Source organism: Pseudophryne corroboree, chromosome 6 (genome assembly GCF_028390025.1).
Source record: "Pseudophryne corroboree isolate aPseCor3 chromosome 6, aPseCor3.hap2, whole genome shotgun sequence".
Taxonomy (NCBI): Eukaryota; Metazoa; Chordata; class Amphibia; order Anura; family Myobatrachidae; genus Pseudophryne; species Pseudophryne corroboree.
Window position 1 is genome coordinate 788,066,507 of NC_086449.1, and position 24,771 is coordinate 788,091,277.

Genomic DNA, 24,771 nt, shown 5'->3' on the forward strand with positions numbered 1-24,771 from the left:
AGTGTCCCCCGGCTGTGGCATTATCTCTCTGACTAGTGGAGCCCGGTGCTGGTGTTAAAAGTACGGGGGACCCCTACGCTTTTTGTCCCCCATATTTTTGGCACCAGGACCTGGCGCAGAGCCCGGTGCTGGTTGTTTAAATATGGGGGATCCCCTGTCAAATTTTCCCCCATATTTTTACAACCAGGACCGGCTCAAAGAGCCCGAGGCTGGTTATGCTTAGGAGGGGGGACCCCACGCAATTTTTTCCCCCAGTTTTTACAGTAAACAGACCCTTTCCCATAGATAACCATGCACAGATCTCACTGATCCGTGCATGGTTATCCAAACTCGCCTGGAAAAAGCAGGTCTATTTTTTTGCTGCATTTTTTAACGATTCGAAAGAAAATACACCCGCACTTGAGCACTCAGAGACTAACACCCAAATACGAATGAATAGTGAATACCCGTGTTGTATGAAATAACAGCCGTGTTTGACCGATGGTCTATTCATTCGTATTTCAGAACTTTGCCATTCAAACCATTACGAATAGCCCAAACACTGCCGAGATTTGTGCTTAGTGAATTCCCGTGTTGGGACTTAGAAAAAAAAACACAAATCGGTCAAACTCGGATTATTAGTAAATATAGGCCCTAGAGAGCACAATACACATTCCGCAGGGTTGGTGTAGACATTTTGGGTAATAACTTATACGGATTATATATTCCACCCATGAAAGGTACCAGATGAAACAGCCATGTGCAGGATTACCCTGGGTGAAATAGGTTACACCTAGAGGAGATGACACAAAATGGGTGGTTGCAGCGTCCTAACGCTAGGATTGGGGTCCCACAAGAACCATCAGGTCCATATATTTTTCATCCCACCGACGAGTGTACCAGGTGGGGCAGCCATGTTAGGTGCAGTACGGAGGTTGCACTGTGGGACATAAGCCATACAAGGATACAAGGAATGCATGGGAAAACTGATACGTGTGTGGCGATATGACATACCCTGTACGAATAGATCCACGTGAGGTACATCCTGCCATGGAGAATGCGCTTCAGTGGAGTTATAGCACACACGAATACAGTAGCATACAGTGGGGAGAATGTACATGGTAAAAAGTAGGGAGCAGCAAATAAAATAGTCACTTTGTGTGAAAATAAAAAGGAAACATTGACAAGCTTCTTGGGGGTAGAGACGAGTCTCCAATATTAAGGAGTGTCATCCAAATATGGTCATCAGCTTGTCTCCTCAATTTATTATTCAGCTTCATGTAGAGCGTCAAAGAGGTTGAAATCAATGTAACTCTGTTGCAGAGAAATGCTCTCGTGTACAGGCATTGCATACCTTCCAACTGTACCTTTTTGGCAGGTACAAGTACCTTTTTTTTATGGTCTGCAGGGACGGACTGGCCCACAGGGGTACCAGGGAAACCACCGGTAGGCCCCAATGCCTGAGGGCCCAATCTTTCCTCTAGGGATCAGTTTCAATACTGTGCACTTGTATTATACATGGTAGATATGTTGCATTACACTGCACTAAACTATTGTGTATTTCAAGCCTCTGTAGAGGCTGGCCACACCCCCTTTGTAGGCTGGCCACACCCCTAAGTATCGGTCCCTATCACTGCATTCCCCCGGTGGGCCCATCATGCCCCAGTCTGACACTGATGGTCTGTACCGATTTTTGACTCTCCAAACTTCCATCGAAAGTATAGGAAAGGGGGCGTGGCCCTTTCCCTAATTCGTACCGGTTTTTACGTGTAAAATGTTGGAGGGTATGGCATTGTTATTATCATAGGCCATGGCTGGGAAGGAATAACAGATACTGGTGGTAGGTCTGCCGATACCCGCACAGTCAGCTCACTGCTACATAGTAAAACATCCTTGGTGCATTACTAGTGAGAGACTGAGTTGGGCTTAGAAGTGAGAAGTCTACGGATATGATGGCGTGGCAATGCAGTAGTGATCCTGCCTCCGCCAGTGCAGTCAGAGTTGGTTTGTGTGCACAGTATGTCATTACCAAAAAGCAGCAATTATTTATTTTTATCTTTTCAAATATTAGGTGTGCTGATTTCAGATCATATACACACAGCAATATTCAACAAACACTCTATGTATCACATAGTCTCTGTTTCACTTTTCAAATCTCACGTATAGTTCGTTTTCGCCTTTGAGGTTTGAAGTTGACGTTGTTGTGTCTTTATACACGGCACCTGTAAATAAACAAGATATAAAATAGAACATACCATATATAATATTTCCCTACACTTTCTGCATCATTTTGTAGTCTTTCTTTTCCATAACAACCACTCATTGTGCCTGATTCAGAGGAGTGCAGTCTCCTGAGTTGGGTCATTAATACTACAGTATGTACCAAACAAGTTCAATAGCCTTCAGTGAAACAGGGGCTCATTATCATTCATCTCTGTGCACCACGGTCTGTGACACTAAGCCAGCCTCTCTGCAAACTTTACCCAACAATGAAAATCCAAATGCCCCCTTATGTGTGGTAATAAAGCACACATTATAAATTAGTGTGCTTGCCACAATCACTTGTGCCAAATGTGGAACCTGCTTACCATCCTTTCCTGCCCACAAATCCACTGCTACAGCAAAACAAGCAAAAGACATTCAACTACTGATGGGGAAAATCAAGCAGGACTAAGAGAACCAAACTCTGCACTTCCCACCTTACATAACCAAATCCAGATCTCCACTTCCTCAATTCCACTGGATCCTAAAACCCAGCATAAACACCAACCAAAATACCCTAACTCTAAGTCATATTAAAGTACAGACGCAACCTAGACACTTAATTCCCCTGAGACCTCTGTAGCCTTCTGCTGTCCTACTCTATGCTGCAGCCTTGTGTTATACTTCATTATCATTGTGTTAAAGGTGTAGAAGGGTGGCTTAACATTGCAAAAATGTATGGCCATGCACCCACATACACACCCTGCCTCCAATCTATTTGGTAAAAAAGTACCTCCAAAAATATAAGGATTTAGTAGTAGTACTCTATGTAGACAAAAGTGATTGGACACTGACATCAGATAGAGCAACGAGATTTTATTGGCGTCAGTACTTTGTAGGTCCACCACGTGCAGTGATTACTGCAGACACCCTTCTTGGCAAACTGTCCACAAGTTCCTGGACAACAGCAGGCGGTATGTTTTGCCATTCCGCCTTAAGTACAATGACCAACTGCGGCATTGAATATGGTCGAACCGGTCTAGAACACACCTATCGCTCCAATTCGTCCCTTAGGTTCTCAATGGGGTTAAGATCTGGACTCTGAGCTGGTCAGTGTATCCGGGTTACCAAATTTTCTGTATCCCTGTCCAGCGTAGAGATGAGCGGGTTCGGTTTCTTTGAATCCGAACCCGCACGAACTTCACTTTTTTTTTCACGGGTCCGAGCGACTCGGATCTTCCCGCCTTGCTCGGTTAACCCGAGCGCGCCCGAACGTCATCATGACGCTGTCGGATTCTCGCGAGACTCGGATTCTATATAAGGAGCCGCGCGTCGCCGCCATTTTCACACGTGCATTGAGATTGATAGGGAGAGGACGTGGCTGGCGTCCTCTCCATTTAGATTAGATTTAGAAGAGAGAGAGAGATTGCTGTGATACTGTAGATTAGAAGAGAGTGCAGAGTGCAGACAGAGTTTAGTGACTGACGACCACAGTGACCAGTGACCACCAGAGACAGTGCAGTTGTTTGTTTTATTTAATATATCCGTTCTCTGCCTGAAAAAAACGATACACAGTCACACAGTGACTCAGTCTGTGTGCACTGCTCAGCCCAGTGTGCTGCACATCAATGTATTGTATATAAAGCTTATAATTGTGGGGGAGACTGGGGAGCACTGCAGGTTGTTATAGCAGGAGCCAGGAGTACATGATAAATAATATTATATTAAAATTAAACAGTGCACACTTTTGCTGCAGGAGTGCCACTGCCAGTGTGACTAGTGGTGACCAGTGCCTGACCACCAGTATATTAGTAGTATTGTATACTATCTCTTTATCAACCAGTCTATATTAGCAGCAGACACAGTACAGTGCGGTAGTTCACGGCTGTGGCTACCTCTGTGTCGGCACTCGGCAGGCAGTCCGTCCATCCATAATTGTATTATATACCACCTAACCGTGGTTTTTTTTTTCTTTCTTTATACCGTCGTCATAGTCATACTAGTTGTTACGAGTATACTACTATCTCTTTATCAACCAGTGTACAGTGCGGTAGTTCACGGCTGTGGCTACCTCTGTGTCGGAACTCGGCAGGCAGTCCGTCCATCCATAATTGTATTATAATATATACCACCTAACCGTGGTTTTTTTTTCGTTCTTTATACCGTCGTCATACTAGTTGTTACGAGTATACTACTATCTCTTTATCAACCAGTGTACAGTGCGGTAGTTCACGGCTGTGGCTACCTCTGTGTCGGAACTCGGCAGGCAGTCCGTCCATCCATAATTGTATTATAATATATACCACCTAACCGTGGTTTTTTTTTCGTTCTTTATACCGTCGTCATACTAGTTGTTACGAGTATACTACTATCTCTTTATCAACCAGTGTACAGTGCGGTAGTTCACGGCTGTGGCTACCTCTGTGTCGGCACTCGGCAGGCAGTCCGTCCAACCATAATTGTATTATATACCACCTAACCGTGGTTTTTTTTTCATTCTTTATACCGTCGTCATACTAGTTGTTACGAGTATACTACTATCTCTTTATCAACCAGTGTACAGTGCGGTAGTTCACGGCTGTGGCTACCTCTGTGTCGGCACTCGGCAGCCCGTCCATAATTGTATATACCAGTGACCTAACCGTGGTTTTTTTTTCTTTCTTTATACATACATACTAGTTACGAGTATACTATCTCTTTATCAACCAGTCTATATATTAGCAGCAGACACAGTACAGTGCGGTAGTTCACGGCTGTGGCTACCTCTGTGTCGGCACTCGGCAGCCCGTCCATAATTGTATATACCACCTAACCGTGGTTTTTTTTTCTTTCTTTATACATACATACTAGTTACGAGTATACTATCTCTTTATCAACCAGTCTATATATTAGCAGCAGACACAGTACAGTGCGGTAGTTCACGGCTGTGGCTACCTCTGTGTCGGCACTCCGCAGCCCGTCCATAATTGTATATACCAGTGACCTAACCGTGGTTTTTTTTTCTTTCTTTATACATACATACTAGTTACGAGTATACTATCTCTTTATCAACCAGTCTATATATTAGCAGCAGACACAGTACAGTGCGGTAGTTCACGGCTGTGGCTACCTCTGTGTCGGCACTCGGCAGCCCGTCCATAATTGTATATACCAGTGACCTAACCGTGGTTTTTTTTTCTTTCTTTATACATACATACTAGTTACGAGTATACTATCTCTTTATCAACCAGTCTATATATTAGCAGCAGACACAGTACAGTGCGGTAGTTCACGGCTGTGGCTACCTCTGTGTCGGCACTCGGCAGCCCGTCCATAATTGTATATACCAGTGACCTAACCGTGGTTTTTTTTTCTTTCTTTATACATACATACTAGTTACGAGTATACTATCTCTTTATCAACCAGTCTATATATTAGCAGCAGACACAGTACAGTGCGGTAGTTCACGGCTGTGGCTACCTCTGTGTCGGCACTCGGCAGCCCGTCCATAATTGTATACTAGTATCCAATCCATCCATCTGCATTGTTTACCTGAGGTGCCTTTTAGTTGTGCCTATTAAAATATGGAGAACAAAAATGTTGAGGTTCCAAAATTAGGGAAAGATCAAGATCCACTTCCACCTCGTGCTGAAGCTGCTGCCACTAGTCATGGCCGAGACGATGAAATGCCAGCAACGTCGTCTGCCAAGGCCGATGCCCAATGGCATAGTACAGAGCATGTCAAAACCAAAACACCAAATATCAGTAAAAAAAGGACTCCAAAACCTAAAATAAAATTGTCGGAGGAGAAGCGTAAACTTGCCAATATGCCATTTACTACACGGAGTGGCAAGGAACGGCTGAGGCCCTGGCCTATGTTCATGGCTAGTGGTTCAGCTTCACATGAGGATGGAAGCACTCAGCCTCTCGCTAGAAAACTGAAAAGACTCAAGCTGGCAAAAGCACCGCAAAGAACTGTGCGTTCTTTGAAATCCCAAATCCACAAGGAGAGTCCAATTGTGTCGGTTGCGATGCCTGACCTTCCCAACACTGGACGTGAAGAGCATGCGCCTTCCACCATTTGCACGCCCCCTGCAAGTGCTGGAAGGAGCACCCGCAGTCCAGTTCCTGATAGTCAGATTGAAGATGTCAGTGTTGAAGTACACAAGGATGAGGAGGATATGGGTGTTGCTGGCGCTGGGGAGGAAATTGACCAGGAGGATTCTGATGGTGAGGTGGTTTGTTTAAGTCAGGCACCCGGGGAGACACCTGTTGTCCGTGGGAGGAATATGGCCGTTGACATGCCAGGTGAAAATACCAAAAAAATCAGCTCTTCGGTGTGGAGGTATTTCACCAGAAATGCGGACAACAGGTGTCAAGCCGTGTGTTCCCTTTGTCAAGCTGTAATAAGTAGGGGTAAGGACGTTAACCACCTCGGAACATCCTCCCTTATACGTCACCTGCAGCGCATTCATAATAAGTCAGTGACAAGTTCAAAAACTTTGGGTGACAGCGGAAGCAGTCCACTGACCAGTAAATCCCTTCCTCTTGTAACCAAGCTCACGCAAACCACCCCACCAACTCCCTCAGTGTCAATTTCCTCCTTCCCCAGGAATGCCAATAGTCCTGCAGGCCATGTCACTGGCAAGTCTGACGAGTCCTCTCCTGCCTGGGATTCCTCCGATGCATCCTTGCGTGTAACGCCTACTGCTGCTGGCGCTGCTGTTGTTGCCGCTGGGAGTCGATGGTCATCCCAGAGGGGAAGTCGTAAGCCCACTTGTACTACTTCCAGTAAGCAATTGACTGTTCAACAGTCCTTTGCGAGGAAGATGAAATATCACAGCAGTCATCCTACTGCAAAGCGGATAACTGAGTCCTTGACAACTATGTTGGTGTTAGACGTGCGTCCGGTATCCGCCGTTAGTTCACAGGGAACTAGACAATTTATTGAGGCAGTGTGCCCCCGTTACCAAATACCATCTAGGTTCCACTTCTCTAGGCAGGCGATACCGAGAATGTACACGGACGTCAGAAAAAGACTCACCAGTCTCCTAAAAAATGCAGTTGTACCCAATGTCCACTTAACCACGGACATGTGGACAAGTGGAGCAGGGCAGGGTCAGGACTATATGACTGTGACAGCCCACTGGGTAGATGTATGGACTCCCGCCGCAAGAACAGCAGCGGCGGCACCAGTAGCAGCATCTCGCAAACGCCAACTCTTTCCTAGGCAGGCTACGCTTTGTATCACCGCTTTCCAGAATACGCACACAGCTGAAAACCTCTTACGGCAACTGAGGAAGATCATCGCGGAATGGCTTACCCCAATTGGACTCTCCTGTGGATTTGTGGCATCGGACAACGCCAGCAATATTGTGTGTGCATTAAATATGGGCAAATTCCAGCACGTCCCATGTTTTGCACATACCTTGAATTTGGTGGTGCAGAATTTTTAAAAAAACGACAGGGGCGTGCAAGAGATGCTGTCGGTGGCCAGAAAAATTGCGGGACACTTTCGGCGTACAGGCACCACGTACAGAAGACTGGAGCACCACCAAAAACTACTGAACCTGCCCTGCCATCATCTGAAGCAAGAAGTGGTAACGAGGTGGAATTCAACCCTCTATATGCTTCAGAGGTTGGAGGAGCAGCAAAAGGCCATTCAAGCCTATACAATTGAGCACGATATAGGAGATGGAATGCACCTGTCTCAAGTGCAGTGGAGAATGATTTCAACGTTGTGCAAGGTTCTGATGCCCTTTGAACTTGCCACACGTGAAGTCAGTTCAGACACTGCCAGCCTGAGTCAGGTCATTCCCCTCATCAGGCTTTTGCAGAAGAAGCTGGAGGCATTGAAGAAGGAGCTAAAAGGGAGCGATTCCGCTAGGCATGTGGGACTTGTGGATGCAGCCCTTAATTCGCTTAACAAGGATTCACGGGTGGTCAATCTGTTGAAATCAGAGCACTACATTTTGGCCACCGTGCTCGATCCTAGATTTAAAGCCTACCTTGGATCTCTCTTTCCGGCAGACACAGGTCTGCTGGGGTTGAAAGACCTGCTGGTGACAAAATTGTCAAGTCAAGCGGAACGCGACCTGTCAACATCTCCTCCTTCACATTCTCCCGCAACTGGGGGTGCGAGGAAAAGGCTCAGAATTCCGAGCCCACCCGCTGGCGGTGATGCAGGGCAGTCTGGAGCGACTGCTGATGCTGACATCTGGTCCGGACTGAAGGACCTGACAACGATTACGGACATGTCGTCTACTGTCACTGCATATGATTCTCTCAACATTGATAGAATGGTGGAGGATTATATGAGTGACCGCATCCAAGTAGGCACGTCACACAGTCCGTACTTATACTGGCAGGAAAAAGAGGCAATTTGGAGGCCCTTGCACAAACTGGCTTTATTCTACCTAAGTTGCCCTCCCACAAGTGTGTACTCCGAAAGAGTGTTTAGTGCCGCCGCTCACCTTGTCAGCAATCGGCGTACGAGGTTACATCCAGAAAATGTGGAGAAGATGATGTTCATTAAAATGAATTATAATCAATTCCTCCGCGGAGACATTGACCAGCAGCAATTGCCTCCACAAAGTACACAGGGAGCTGAGATGGTGGATTCCAGTGGGGACGAATTGATAATCTGTGAGGAGGGGGATGTACACGGTGATATATCGGAGGGTGAAGATGAGGTGGACATCTTGCCTCTGTAGAGCCAGTTTGTGCAAGGAGAGATTAATTGCTTCTTTTTTGGGGGGGGTCCAAACCAACCCGTCATATCAGTCACAGTCGTGTGGCAGACCCTGTCACTGAAATGATGGGTTGGTTAAAGTGTGCATGTCCTGTTTTGTTTATACAACATAAGGGTGGGTGGGAGGGCCCAAGGACAATTCCATCTTGCACCTCTTTTTTCTTTTCTTTTTCTTTGCATCATGTGCTGATTGGGGAGGGTTTTTTGGAAGGGACATCCTGCGTGACACTGCAGTGCCACTCCTAAATGGGCCCGGTGTTTGTGTCGGCCACTAGGGTCGCTAATCTTACTCACACAGTCAGCTACCTCATTGCGCCTCTTTTTTTCTTTGCGTCATGTGCTGTTTGGGGAGGGTTTTTTGGAAGGGACATCCTGCGTGACACTGCAGTGCCACTCCTAGATGGGCCCGGTGTTTGTGTCGGCCACTAGGGTCGCTAATCTTACTCACACAGCTACCTCATTGCGCCTCTTTTTTTCTTTGCGTCATGTGCTGTTTGGGGAGGGTTTTTTGGAAGGGACATCCTGCGTGACACTGCAGTGCCACTCCTAGATGGGCCCGGTGTTTGTGTCGGCCACTAGGGTCGCTAATCTTACTCACACAGTCAGCTACCTCATTGCGCCTCTTTTTTTCTTTGCGTCATGTGCTGTTTGGGGAGGGTTTTTTGGAAGGGCCATCCTGCGTGACACTGCAGTGCCACTCCTAGATGGGCCCGGTGTTTGTGTCGGCCACTAGGGTCGCTAATCTTACTCACACAGTCAGCTACCTCATTGCGCCTCTTTTTTTCTTTGCGTCATGTGCTGTTTGGGGAGGGTTTTTTGGAAGGGCCATCCTGCGTGACACTGCAGTGCCACTCCTAGATGGGCCCGGTGTTTGTGTCGGCCACTAGGGTCGCTAATCTTACTCACACAGCTACCTCATTGCGCCTCTTTTTTTCTTTGCGTCATGTGCTGTTTGGGGAGGGTTTTTTGGAAGGGACATCCTGCGTGACACTGCAGTGCCACTCCTAGATGGGCCCGGTGTTTGTGTCGGCCACTAGGGTCGCTTATCTTACTCACACAGCGACCTCGGTGCAAATTTTAGGACTAAAAATAATATTGTGAGGTGTGAGGTATTCAGAATAGACTGAAAATGAGTGTAAATTATGGTTTTTGAGGTTAATAATACTTTGGGATCAAAATGACCCCCAAATTCTATGATTTAAGCTGTTTTTTAGTGTTTTTGGAAAAAAACACCCGAATCCAAAACACACCCGAATCCGACAAAAATAATTCGGTGAGGTTTTGCCAAAACGCGTTCGAACCCAAAACACGGCCGCGGAACCGAACCCAAAACCAAAACACAAAACCCGAAAAATTTCAGGCGCTCAAGCCCTGAAACATGACATCACGCAGCCTACGATGATCCCCTTTTCAAACTCGGTTAGCTCCTTCCAGTAAGCCATTTTGGGGTCTATTTACTAAGCCTTAGATGGAGATAAAGTTGCTGGAGATAAAGTACCAGCCAATTGGCTCCTAACTACCATGTCACAGGCTGTGTTAGGAGCCGATTGGTTGGTACTTTATCTCCAGCGACTTTTTCTCCATCGAAGGGCTTAGTAAATAGACCCCTTAGTTAGCTAATTATTTACTCAGTGCCCTTCTGCCCGTGTTATACCTTCACAAACATGTGTCTGTGGCAGGAGAACACCATTTTGCTTGGGCAGGGGGGTCCAATCACTTTTGTCTACATAGTGTCTGTACAGTATATTTTAACCACACATCAATTGAAAACAAATTTGTTTTGCTTGTTTAACCACTTGCCTGGCATGGTCGCATCAGATGCGACCATGCCTGAAAGTGCTTTATCTGACCTGGTGGCACAGGATGCGACCAGTCAGATAGAGAGTGTTAACAGCGGCGGGGAAGGGAAACTTCCCTCCGCTGCTGCTGTCAGAGGGACCGGAAGGTCTCTCTGCCTCCCTGCACTCTCCCCTACTGACTGCTGTGCTGCCGATCACTGCTGATCGGTCAGCACGGCAGGACCCCCTCCCCCCTCCAGCAGCTGCAGACAATGGCAGCCACTGGGGAGTGTAAATTAACCCTCCCAAGCCACCCCCAGACCCCCCCTGTATACCTGGAGGCTGTCCCGGCTTTCAAAATGAAAGCCATGATGGCCGCGATGGTCCCGATGTTCTGATGGTCACGCTGTTCCCGATCGATGTTTCGATGATTAAAAAATATTAAATTTTTTTATTTATTTTTTTACTAAAATCATTTGGATAGGGTTAAATTTATGTTCTTCACCTAATTCACTCATAAAAAAAAAACCCCGACAATTTCGGAGAGGTTTTTGGCGAAATAAATCGTCAGTTAAGTGGTTAAAAGACAAAAAGTTATGACTTCATCTTGTAAATTTAGAAGGAATAAGTAGCACCCTAAAAAAATCTTGTCTCAGGTTGCACCCGGCATTTGGAAAGTATAAGAAATAGTGAACAAGAATTGTTGTGAAAGGCAGAACAGTAGTGCCAAGGTGTAATCTGTAATTCCTACATCATTAGTTATATAATAACCGTCATGTGGTCAACCTAGATGCATTCTAATTATAATGTAATAATACTGTAGCGAAAACATGCTATTTTCCTTATATTACAAATGGCAGAAGAACATACCTATATACCTTGAAAACTGTATTGTGCATACAATAAAAGGCACCAAGATCATTATGGAAATCACAGAGCGAACTGATATGCGCAATACATTGATTCCTGAGGATGAGGGTGTGTCTTCATTGAATGAGGCTAGAACATAAAACACAGAGACAATGCATCAGTAAGCGTCTGTCTTTATAACCACATCATGGTTCAACCACAACATTTTCCAGTTTTGCTCTTTATCAGTAAAACCAAGATTTATTTTATGTAGTTCTTTGTGTAGACTAGAATTCACACTTATATTTCTTTTTGGGCTGATATGATGATCTTTTGGTAGAATTTTGATGTGCAAATATTTATATTGTAAAAACATTGTACACAATCAGTCAAAACTGGTGAGCGACCTGATTCTGAGTCACATGCAAAGTGGCTGTAGCAGCGGACAACCACAGAAGCTGCATTATCTACTGTACGGTAATGCGGGATTCCATTCAACCAAAGCAGTGGTTTCTGCATGATTAAGCCGGAAACCATGCCGCCCATCAATTTTATATTGGCCACTGCACCATTATTATTGGCACTTGCACCATCCCCATGCTATAGTAGGTGCAAGAGATCCATCAGAATAGGTATTCCTTCCCTGTACGCATGACTAAAAATCCCATGGAGTTTTTGATAATTGACCATGACAGTCCCACGAGACAGGGCGGGTCCATGCTTTTGCACTGTTGCCGCCCAGTTGCAGCTCCAAAATGTCCAATTTCACGGAAAGACAGATGTGGTCAAGTTCTGTAAGAACAGGACAGAGATACAAAAAATGAAGAAATTTGCATATGTATGCAAAGACGTTTACGCTGGTACACAGATTTCTCCCTGACTGTGTTCAGTTGCGGTCTGAAAGGTGCAAGGGTTGAAATACCGGGTAGAGAGACCCAGTATTTCAACCCTGGTTGTGAGCAGGGTTGAACACGTGTTCAACCCGGCTCACTGTGTGGTGTGAACGGAAGCTGGGTCGATGCAACTCATTTCCTGTTTACTCTCTGTGTACGGGCAGCACTTGGAGATCATGTGATCTCCAAGCACCGCCCCAGCCGCGTTACCGCTGACGTCACCAAACCCGCAATATACCAGGATGCAGTCAGTGGTGGCAGGGCACCTGAGGCAGGTCGCACACTGGGAGCTCCCTCGCCAGGCTCCTGCGTGCGACCCGCCTCAGGCGTTCTGAAAGGAGTATTAATCACAGTTGGTCTCATCCTAATAGTGCAACCCAAATGATACCCACACTTTGTTTGATGATAACTCTTGCGGAAAGGAAAATCAAATACAGTATATGTACTTTATTGATATTATTGGACCTTTAACCACATATACATATTATGTTTGTATATCAGTCCTTCATTATCACTTATAAAGTGTGGAATTACAATACAATAATAATTTACAATAATTTATAATCTGGGGGGAAAGCACAAGACAATGCTGCTCAAATAACTCTTTCAATTTTATGGGTCAAACTCAACAGTAAGAGGGTTCATAAAATAGGGGATAATCTACACAAAATACTGTAGCTCTAGTTGCAAACATTGTCCTCCTCACCCACATCAAATCGCTTGTCTCGTTACCCATTCTGGGAGCTTAATAACTATTGTTCTCTAAATTTTTCAAATTTGGCACCAAATTTAAGAGTATTGGTCTTTTATTTATATTTTAGCTATAAATTATTGTTTGGGATTGGGGGCATCAGCCATTAGGGTGTTTCAGTCATTTTTAATAGGAATTCTCAAATAAAGAAATAGAATGACAATGATTGTTTACATGTCCTTTTAAGCATTCAAAAAATTGAAACTGATATAAAATCTTATCCCTAATGATGTAATAAACATGGTATAGTAGCAGTATAAATTCCAGAACAGGAGTTCTCATCTATATATATACTATACCCGGACTTGAGTTGGATTGAAGACTTGACGTTGGCTCCAATTTGAGATTTCTGGTGTAATTCAACTTTATTGGAAGTAAAGTAACCAAGTTGTTTTCAGTAAACACCAAACACGTGAAGTTTGTTGTGTTGTCATTCATATTAATGTCCTTCATAAATAGTATGTTTTCCGTTAACATATTGGTGACTCTGTGGCTCTTTACAGGAACAGAGCTAGATCCATTCATTTGTACCCACACTAACAGAATGTTGTTATCCAATATAAGGTGAGACACTGAACATGTAAGTGCCATGATGTTGTCATCATTAACTAAGGCTGGTGGACGGACTTTCACTGAAACATAAAACAGGAAAAGATCACAATTGAAATTCCAATATGTTAAATAAAGAAGGCTGGTGATATGCAAGTGGCGAATTGCTCAATACATTCCTAAGGCAAATTTAGTTTTTTGTTTAATTTCTACTGAATTCCTTCAGATATTCCTAATTATAAATGAATAATGTTACATTTCTAACGTCACTAAATATACCAAATCAAAATTGCAATGAATATAGGTGATACATTTAGCATCTCAGGATTGCGAGATTTCATACTACTATCAAGACTACTGAGACAATGCTAGAGAACATTTTTAGGTACAATGTGCCTGCGTTGGCCAAATCAGTTAAATAGTTGGTTTGTAATCAACTTATTAGTTATTCCAAGAGAGAATTGATAACCAGCAGGGCTGCCATCAGAAATGATGGGGACCAGGACTGACAAATTAGGCAGGGCCCCACCACCACACACACTGCCGCCATAGTTCCTCCCTGTATCCCTCAAAGCTTACCATTGGGAGGAGCCCCAGGTGACAGCAGTGAGCATTGGGGGGCATCCGGCTGCCTGTGCACCGGCAGGTAGCCATGGAGGGAAAGATGGCAAAAAAATTTTTTAGGAAATAAAGGAAGAAAGAATAAAGAGAAAGAAATGAATCGGAATGGCAAATATAAGGTAATGGTAGAGGTATGAGGCGGAGATGGGGTGCTAGGCACAGTGTCGGGCTGGGGAATGAAGGGCCCACCGGGGGAATGGTGAGATAGGGGCCCATACATAAGGGTGTGGCCAGTCTACAAAGGGGGTGTGGCCAGCCTCCACAGAGGCTTGAAATACACAATAGTCTAGTGCAGTGTAATACAACATCTACCATGTATAATACAAGTGCACAGTCTGGAACCTTATCCCTAGAGGAAGGAGTGGGCACTCAGGCAGTGGGGCCTACCGGTGGTTTCCCTGGTACCCCTGTGGGCCAGTCCGACCCTGGATAGACACATACTGTTAGGTGGCAGTCCAGAAGTCAGCAGTAAATTATCACAGCTAATTGATCCGCAGGTTGTTATTCAATTGCCCCCGAAAGCCAGCACTATCTGGAGGCAGGTGAAAATGAATTCCTGATAACTGACCTGTTTTCACGACAGTGGTTGCGAAAACACATGGATCCGGGAACTTATCCTGGATCCTGTGTGTTTTCGACTGAAAATTAGACAATTTGTGTGCAGAAAAAATAGGCTGCAATATCATTGCCCGATAAAACCATCAGGCAAAAAATTGCGCTTAAGCCCATTTTTTTTCCACCTTAAAATTTATCGGGCACAGTTTCATTACCCCTATAGCGTAGAAGATTGAATTCTCCAACTCAACATCCATCCTTCCCTGACCATTCCAGAAGACACTTCGTGGACATTATGAAGATTTATATCTGCCCTAGTGTTGGAAGATTCCATAGAGAAAAATTCTGCAAGTATATACAAGACTAGGGAGATGACTGTCATTAATTAAGAATTGGCGTGTTTAGAGTTAAAGTGAAACATGGTACTACTTATTGAAGCAGTAAAAACAATTAAAAGTCAATAATTATTCATTAAATAATTACAGTTCTTCAATTTTAAGATTCATTTTCTCAAATTTGACTCTCATGGACTTTTCGTTTAAACGGTAAACCATCCAGTTAACCTTTTGAATACTATTTACAAAACTTGTCTTATTCAAAGTTAGAGTGAGGGTCCTAAATGATCAAAACATATAGATTATGTTAGCTTAACTCCACGGAACGGTTCTGCAATAAAATAATAGTACAATATTTTTATTGGATGAACTTGAATCTTGCTAGAAACCCTCAGACAACTCATAAACCAAATTCCAGATTCAGTGTCTCCACAGTAGATTGAAAAACTTTTTAGAATAATCAAGCAATATCCTACAGTGAATCAAACATACCTTCAACAGTAACAAGATGTACGGTAATTCCAACAGTGTTCCCAGGAAGATGACACATATATTGACCAGAGTCCATAAAACTCATGGGGGAAATTTTGACAGCAAATTTTGCTTCTTCTGAAGTCTTAAGACGATTGTAAAAGTGTCCAGTGCTTGTAGCTTGTTTGTTAGAATTCACCTCTATGGTGTCTTTCTTTACTGAGTCAGATGATGTCCATTGCCACTTAATGTATTGGGCTGTTGTGACCCCTGTGCAAAGCAGTAAAAGAACTTCCCCAACAGACCGGAACTTCACAATTTCGTCTCCGATAGATGCTAGAGTGAGCACAGGGTTTATAATAATATTAATTTTACAAACTTTACAGCTTCAAAGTAGAGATGTGTGCAGATCCCCATTTTTAGGTTTTGGCTCTAATTTCATTATTGTATTTTGATTTTGCAAAACCACCCAAAAGTATTTTGGTTCAGATTCGGATTTCAATTTAGTTTAAAATTGATAAAAAAATGATAATTATTTATAAAAAAAATCAAAAATCAATTTTAAAAACCCCCAGCTAAAATCATGCAATTTTTTAAATCCAAAATTCAGATTTAAAATCCAAATTCTGATTCGCAGAAAGATCCAAACCAGTGCTTCGTACGGATTGGATCTCTCCAGGAGACCCAGACCTGGTTTTGATTTGGTTCAAATCCACTAAATTCGGGTGGAATTTCTGAAGAACTGAACTGCACATTTCTACTTCAAGGAGTTTGAAGTTAACAAGGACAAGTGTAACCACTTCATAATTATACCCAGTTTGCCATTAAATGGGTGATGGTGTAGGAGCTTGGCAAATATAAATTGATTCACGTTTTTCGCATTTATTAAGATATTTACTGTTAATCACAAAATGAGTTGATATGTCCTTAAGAAAAATGAGCAGAGCTGGTCAGAATACTATATTTGCTGAATAATCTTGTTTTAAGGCATGACTTGTACAAGACAAATGCAACATTAAATGTATTGGAAATGTATCCAAGACGGACAAAGCAACACCAGATATATCCAAGGCTAATTGAGAAGAATAAAGAAAGAAATCTTTTGAGTTTATGTCCGAAAGACTGATAAACGAAACAATAACCATTTTCAAGGCTGTCCTAGTTGCCACTTCTAACATTGTATGACAATCGATGTATTCAAGACATACATGGTGTATTCTGATTGGCTGAATATATTGGCAAGCATAAACCCTTTGTGTTCAAGCTATAAATAATAAAGCCATGATGGCTCCCGAGCGGGTCACTTATGATTTGCTTCGGTTACGCATAAATTTGTGTCATCTTATCATTCATTGACCTCCAACCGGTTGCTAAAGGGGAACAGCATTCTGACTGATGACTGAAGAGAGTTCATAATCAGACCTGAATAGGTTAATATACCCTAACATTTGGGAGCATCGTCCGGGGTATTCCAGCATCTCCTCCACTGGCAATAAATCCTCTGATCTTTCAGGAACCGCTGATAACAAAAAAAAACCGGTAAGTGAGATTTATTGTGTAGATTTCTACCTGCTCACTTGAACTCAGCGCTTCCTGTGTAAATCAAGGGGAGAGTCCAGTCGGGAAGGTCAGAGGATATCTTAAAGAGCCCAGCGTCAGTCAGAAGAAATTTTTTTTTAAGGTACCATACATGTATGTTATATTGTTGAATTATGTTATATTGTTGAATTATGTTATATTGTTGAATTGTGGGTAAATAATTTCAGATAATTTGTCACAAGTGCACAGGGGGAATTAATCAAGTATGCAGAAAACTTTTAAATTGTGCAAGTACTAAATGCATGTTTATTAAGAAAATAGAGCCGTTTTATAAAAGTGGCGCATGGCCAAGATATGTTCTAATGCTGATAACCAGTTTGAATTGATAAATAACCAAAGAGGTGTATGCAAATCTTGTACCTGTGTTGTTGTGTTAAGAAAATACGAAGGGTCTGTAGCACCAAGATTGCTGGCAATTACAAGCACTGAAGTCTCATTTGGTTATGTGGAAAATGATGATGAATTTTATTGTACAAAAGGTTGTCATTTAAAAAAAAAAAAAAGAGAATTGTTGGAACATTACATTAAGAATGATTGATTTAACATCATAACCTATTGGCCTAGGAATCACATAATCCCAGGTCTAAGACCCATGTGCCGTGCAGTCTCAAACAGCTGCCGTGCACACAGATAACAGATATAGGATTTACTGTCATCTTTGTTTTTGTATCCTTGCACTGTTATATGTACTCTGTCAATATGCTTTTGAAAAGGTGGGGGGGAGTCGGGTTGTCTGCTGAATAATGAAACTAGAGTCTCCTACACACACTGATAGGTATTTCTAAGCAGTCCCCGGTGTTAGCCATTACTTTCTGAAGAGAAACAAGCATTAAACTACAACAGGGATACTGATACAAGCAGGAGTCCATATAGGCAGGGGGATAGACCCTTGGAGTAACTTAACAATAATATTAGGGACGCATCTCAGTGATCCAGAAGAAATAATCTATTATGCAGGTCTCACTTGGGGAGCAGTACTAACAAATTCTCCACCAACACAGGGAGGAAGGGGCAACACTACAACCCCAGTCATTTGTCCACAGACGGATTGAAGAAACTCTTTTAGAGATTCTTTAACAGGAGATTTTAATTCCCTCAAAAGGAGTTATTAAAATACCACATCAGGATGGGTTCAAACCCGTGGATATTGTTAATAACAGGGAGGGTAATGAATCTCTGAAAGGAATTTCAAAAGAACAGGCTTCCCGTCAGAGGGGACACTTGACCTAGATAGAGATTCTTTAAAAGGAGATTTTAAGTCCCTCAAAAGGAGTTATTAAAATACCACATCAGGAGGGGTTCCGCGCACGTTCACCCAGGCATGGGAGCGCGGTCTGTAAAGATGTCAGGGCCCGACAAACCCGTGGATATTGTTAATAACAGGGAGGGTAATAAATTTCTGAAAGGAATCAAAAGAACAGGCTTCCCGTCAGAAGGGACACTTGACCTAGAGAAATGGGAAAAATTTGCCTCCTGTAACAAGAGTTGGATAATTAAGCATAATAGTAGAGATCAAGCATCCATCTGGATCACTGAAGCACAAGAAAGAGAAAATGAAACAATAAGAAAAGCCAAAGAAAAGAATGCCATACCGAAGGTAACAGTTCACGTTGTCCAGGAACAAAGCAAGTGGAAAATCAGAAACCCAATGCAAGGGGCCACAGGAAGGAACTCAAAAGAAGGAACCAAGCAAGATGAAAGAAAGTGTTATTTCTGCAAGAAAAAAGGACATTTCAAGAAGAATTGCAGAAAATACAAGAAATGGTGTGAAAACCAGCAAGAAAAACCTAAAGCATAACTGAGACCTAGTCCAGCAACAGCATCTCCACACTATACCCCACCCCTATACCCAGACATGCATGCACACCAAGGTACCCCTAGTATGAACAGAATGCAATTACCTACAAGCTCACTAAAAGTGAAATTAAAAAGATACGAGCAAGGTTAAAAGAGTGACGAATAATCAGCCCTATCTTAGAAGGATCTGTGGTTGAAAATCCGAATGATTTACCTGAGCTATGTGTACAGAGTATGCCCCAGTGTCCTGATACTTTATCACAAGAAACCCCAACAAGACCAACCAAAGAAACTAGCCACCTAATGCTTCCCTCATGTTTAAACGAGTGGTAGACACCTGCAATCAAGCTGAGTCCAGTAAACAATTGTCCACAATCAGGAACTATAGGCGAAAGGGTGCAAATCAGGTGAAGAGGAGAAGCAAGGGGTCAAGACACAGCCTCTACAGCTTTTCATGCCCAGGTGCATAATGTACAGAATAAACTGACATATTTTCCAGAAAGATTGTGTCCGGTATGTCAGTTTTGCGTTCCAGAAGGATATGAACATTGCCCAAATTGTGGAAACTGGATTTCACACCATGAACCACCATGCCAAGATATCTATGCGACTAGAAATACTGAAAGACGGTCAGCATTGCCTATTGCTCTGTATCCAGTACAAGTGCAGAGAATACGCAACACAAATGATGCAACCAGGGTGGATGAACCATACATCGTACAGAGCCAACACCACAAACCCTGGTATGGCAACGACCTCGCAAAAATAGTTGCAGAGTCCCCAGATCCTAGAAAAAAAACCAACAGCATTTTATGCCTATATGGAAAGAATTCAAACCATATGGACACCGGCATGGGTCGACTACCACCAGTTGTGTGAGGCTATACTAAGACCAGCAACTGCCCAAACAGTAAGCACCATGTTAAAAGCAGATGCAGTAGATGATTGCCCAGCCATAACGGACGTTCCGACAGAGAAAAATAGAACAACGTTTGAAAGTGGAAAGATGTACATGACAAGACTTAAGAGATGGTGTCATGCACAGACACTCAGGGCACCAGCAGCCCCAGACTTGAAACAGGAAAAGACTGAGTCCATCAGAACTTACTATGATAAAGTCACTATACGACACACAAGATGATAGAATATGAAGGTGTGCAACTCCTGTGTCGGCAACAGTGTACTCAGTCACCACTGGCAGTTCGATAAAAGTGACTTTACCCACAGGAGACCCAAGGGTTTCAAGAGCTGTTTTTATGCACAACCAGATTCCTCTACGTTTACTTACAAATCAAGCCATTGCAACGACTGGATTGAGAGGTTAAGCCCTACCCTTGCAAGAAAGCAAAGATGTAACCTGAAATACAAGCTGCTATACAAGACTATCTCTCACAGGAAAAGTAAGACAAAGAGGAACAACAACTCCCAGCATAAATATCATTATGTTAAACACCAGCCTGGGTGGACTTGGACTAAGAAAATGACATGCCAGCAGCAGTGAGAAAGAATATGCAAGTGAAGAAAGGACAAAGTATGAAGAATAATGAATGAATCATAAAGAGAGGTGATTGGAAAAAGAAAAGTTGAGAAACAATATGAAGGTTGCATGAAAGTTTGGAGACTAAAGGAAGTCTGCTTTAAGAAGGACAAAGAAAGACATCTGACAAGTGGTCAGTACTACATGGCAAGATTACAGAGATAATGCCATGATTTAAAGCAACAGAAGCTCCGGGGTTTAAATCAAATAATAAGGAACAAGACAGAAAAAGTTCCAGAAAACAAATGAATGATGCTTCTTCTGCCAATATGAAGTACAAGCTTCTTCAGGTACTCCCCAGTGAACATAATGTCTCCAGAAGAAACAGCAGAAGGTATGATTACAGTCACCTTGCCCACTGGAGAAATACGTTTGTGCCTAATGAATGCTGGAGCCGGCACACGCAGAAGACAGCAGAGGGAGATACCACAAGAACTGGTGATATCAGAAATTCTTAAAGGGACAGGAGATGAGAGAAATGCAGTCACCAATACCAGCCCAATTCTTGACCTTGGAGTACATGTCCAGTGACTTTGCTGAAGCACAATGTACTAAAGCTTATCCAAGGAGAATACAGTACACACCAGCAGAAGTTTAACTTTCCAGCAACTTATCAAAGGAAAGAACAAAAAGCCATCTAGAAGCAAGTTAAAACAGAAGTTCAGTATTGGCTCATTCCCGCAGTACCAGTTGTAGAAGAAAGGAAGCAATACTACTGGACCAGGATAGCTTTGTGGAGGGGCTATATCACCAAGTGATTTATCCACAAAACACACAGCTAAATACAGGATGTGAATGAACTGTTGATTGCCACCACCACCAAAAGAAGTACCAAGAAGGGGCAGTGTCCTTAGTGAAGTTTCTGGAAGACCAAGACTGCAGAGCCTCAGAAGGAGAAATTGCAGCTAGTCAAGCAAGAGTTAATCTTCCTAGGACACTCAAGGTACCAGACATCTAACAAAAGTGAAAAGGAAAAGATTCAGACTGCAAGCTAAGATGCCAACTAGTGTCAAGCAAGTCAGATGATCATTCCTGGGCCTAGTAGGACACTACAGAACACGGATACCTCTAGGACCAGTCTACATGCAAGCATTGTGTGACAACACTGAAAGGGAGGAGGGTCCGCATCCTACATACAGCAACAGATGAATTAGGCTATTGAACAGTTGGAAACAGCAGTTGCCTCATCTCAAGCCCTAGAACTACCTGACTATTAAAGAAGGAGGCCATACATAGAAGTCCTTATGCAAAATCATGGACTGAGGTGAAGACCAGTGGCCTACAACTTAAGCAAGCTTGACAGCGGTAATCAAAGAGCACCTACCGGCATCAGAGCAGTGATAGCAGCAACAGCCCTAGAAGAGTATAAGAGCACAGACACAGTGATGAATCAGAAGTCCTAGAAGAGGACAAGAGCACAGGCATAGTGCTGAATCATGAACTTATCATCCAGGGTCCACATGCAGGTACAGAGAAGCTTCAACAAGCAAGAACCAAACACCTGTCAGTGGCAAGGCTGACCATGTATGAAGTAGCACTGCCAAAATGCGACAAGTAACCATCAGAAGATGTATTACCCTCAACGCAGCAACCCTTTTCCAACATTAATCAATAAAGGTGTTGAATCTCAAGATTCAAAAGGAGGGAAAATCAGATTATCTACTGATGAATGGGAAAGCCAGAAGTTTCTAATATTCACTCACGAAGGTAAACAATATGGTGGGACACAATTACCCCAAGGGGGAGCCACTAGTCCATCAGATTTCTCAGAGGCAATGGCATTAATCCTGCAGAAATGGAGACCACACTTTACAGACACCCAGTTAGTTCAATATGTCGATGATCTGCTTATTGCTGCACAGACAGAAGAGAAGTGCAAAAAAGGAAACAGTATCACTACTCATCTTTTTGGCAGAAGAAGATTGCAGAGTGTCAAAAGACAAGCTTCAGCTAGTACAGAAAAAAGTTGTCTTCTTAGGACACTGCATATCTCAAGGAACAAGGCATCTTACTGATAAAAGAACAAAGGCAATAACTCAAGCAAAAACACCAAGAACATTAAAAAGGAGGCGTCAGCAGAAAACAGGGACACCATTGAAGAAGCAGTAAGACAACTAAAGCAAACCATAATAACAGCCCCAGCATTGGGATTGCCTGATTACACTGTGTATACAAGTACCTCACGCTGTAACAGAAATATTAAGTCAAGAAAATAGCAAGCATCTTTCTGCAGCCAGACTTACCACATATGAAGTGATTGCCTAGCCTCATGGAATTAGAGACTTTACCTCTCCCTAATGTCCAAGATACACCATTGGACAATCCAGACATGAACCTGTTCGTCGATGGATCAAGATATTATGATAATGGATCCCCAAAGACAGGATATGCAGTAACAACTGAAACTGAAGTCATAGACTCTGGAGCATTGCTACCAAGCATGTCAGCACAAGAAGCAGAACTCATAGCAATGACCAAAGCCTGCATACATGCTGAAAACATGACAGCTAACATCTAGTCCCAAGATTACGCTGTTATATGGAAAAGTAGGGACTTCAAAAGTGCAAACGGAAAACTCATCAAACATGCCAGTTTGATTATGAAACTCTTCAGAGCATTGGAACTACCTAAAAGAATTGGAATAATCAAGGTACAAGCACATACTAAGAGCCAAACCATGGAAGCTAAAGGAAATGCATTTGCAGATGCAGAAGCCAAGAGAATTGCCTTACAATCAAAAGAACTTGAGCAAGTCTTAGTAGCTCAAGACGTGAAGCAAATGCCTAGTGAACAGGAGCTGATCAAAATTCAACAACAAGCATCACAAGGAGAAATGGAGACGATTGGGGGCAGAAGAAGATGAACATGGACTTTGGAAGTCAAGAGAATTGAAGTACTGTCTACCAGCAGCTCTATTTCCACCTATATTACAAGAGCATTGGATAGCTCCAGGCTTCAATAAAGCTGCAACAAACTTTGTAGCAGGATGCTGGATCTGTGGAATCAGCAATCCAGGAAAAAGAACCAAGACACCTCTAGGAACTATACCCAAAGCCTCTTACCCATTTGAAAGACTACAAATTGACTATATACAGTGGCGACGAAGCAGTCCATATGAATATGTACTAGTAGCAACGGACATGTTTAGTCACTGGGCCGAAGCCTGGCCAGTAAGCAAAAACCACTGCAAAGAAACTGATAGCAGAAGTAGTATGTAGATTTGGGATACCTGAGGTTATAGAATCAGATAGAGGTACACATTTCACAAGAGAAGTCATGCAGCATATAATGAAAGATTTGGGGGCACAGCAGGCCTTCCATGTGCCTTACCAGCCCCAGGCGAGTGGGAGGGGGGACATCTGAACTTTGACCTTAAGCTAAAACTACAGAAAATGACAGAAACCAAAAGAACTTGTCCAGAATGCCTACCTATAGTCTTGTTCAATATTAGGACCACACCTATGAGACCTAGTAAGCTGACTCCATATGAGATATTGTTTGGATCAGCTCCAAGAACAGGTTGTTATTATCCACAACAGTTACAACATAATCATGGTGATTTAACAGGTTATGTACAGGAGGTCTGTAAAACGTTGACTAACCTCCATTGCCGAGTGTTTTCTTCCATTCCAGACCCAGAAGGATCAGCTACGCATAAGCTAAATCCAGGAGATTGGGTCTATTTAAAGAGACATGTGAGAAAGACCTTTGAACCAAGATATGATGGTCCATATCAAGTGCTGCTAACCATGTCTACCTTAAATTAAGGTGGAAGGTCGTGATACTTGATTACATGCATCCCACTCAAAGAAGCTGACAGTGACTCTCCAGCCAGAAGAATGAAGTTGCTTATCCTTTGATTGTTGTTAGGGGAAATACCCAAGGTTTGGACTATAAGTCCAGGGGACTGGTTTACTGAAAAAGAATGTTTCAGGCCTAGATAGTGTAGGTAGAATAGGGAGAAAAAGTGGAATCAAAAAGAGGGGAAATGATGGTGTAGGAGCTTGGCAAATATAAATTGATTCACGTTTTTCGCATTTATTAAGATATTTACTGTTAATCACAAAATGAGTTGATATGTCCTTAAGAAAAATGTGCAGAGCTGGTCAGAATACTATATTTGCT

At 43.0% G+C, this 24,771-nt stretch overlaps 1 protein-coding gene across 1 annotated transcript in view; it reads right to left on the bottom strand.

Moving 5' to 3' along the window:
- Positions 1-2,083: 2,083 nt before the first annotated feature.
- LOC134935733 (uncharacterized) overlaps positions 2,084-24,771 on the bottom strand; it is a 42,954-nt gene continuing 20,266 nt past the window's right edge. Inside the window, exons 3-5 of the mRNA XM_063930586.1 lie at positions 13,482-13,814; positions 11,560-11,688; positions 2,084-2,201 (exon numbers count right to left, since the gene is read on the bottom strand). Coding sequence (XP_063786656.1) covers positions 2,122-2,201; positions 11,560-11,688; positions 13,482-13,814 — 542 coding nt within the window. The 3' untranslated portion in view covers positions 2,084-2,121. The remainder of the gene's footprint in view (positions 2,202-11,559; positions 11,689-13,481; positions 13,815-24,771) is intronic.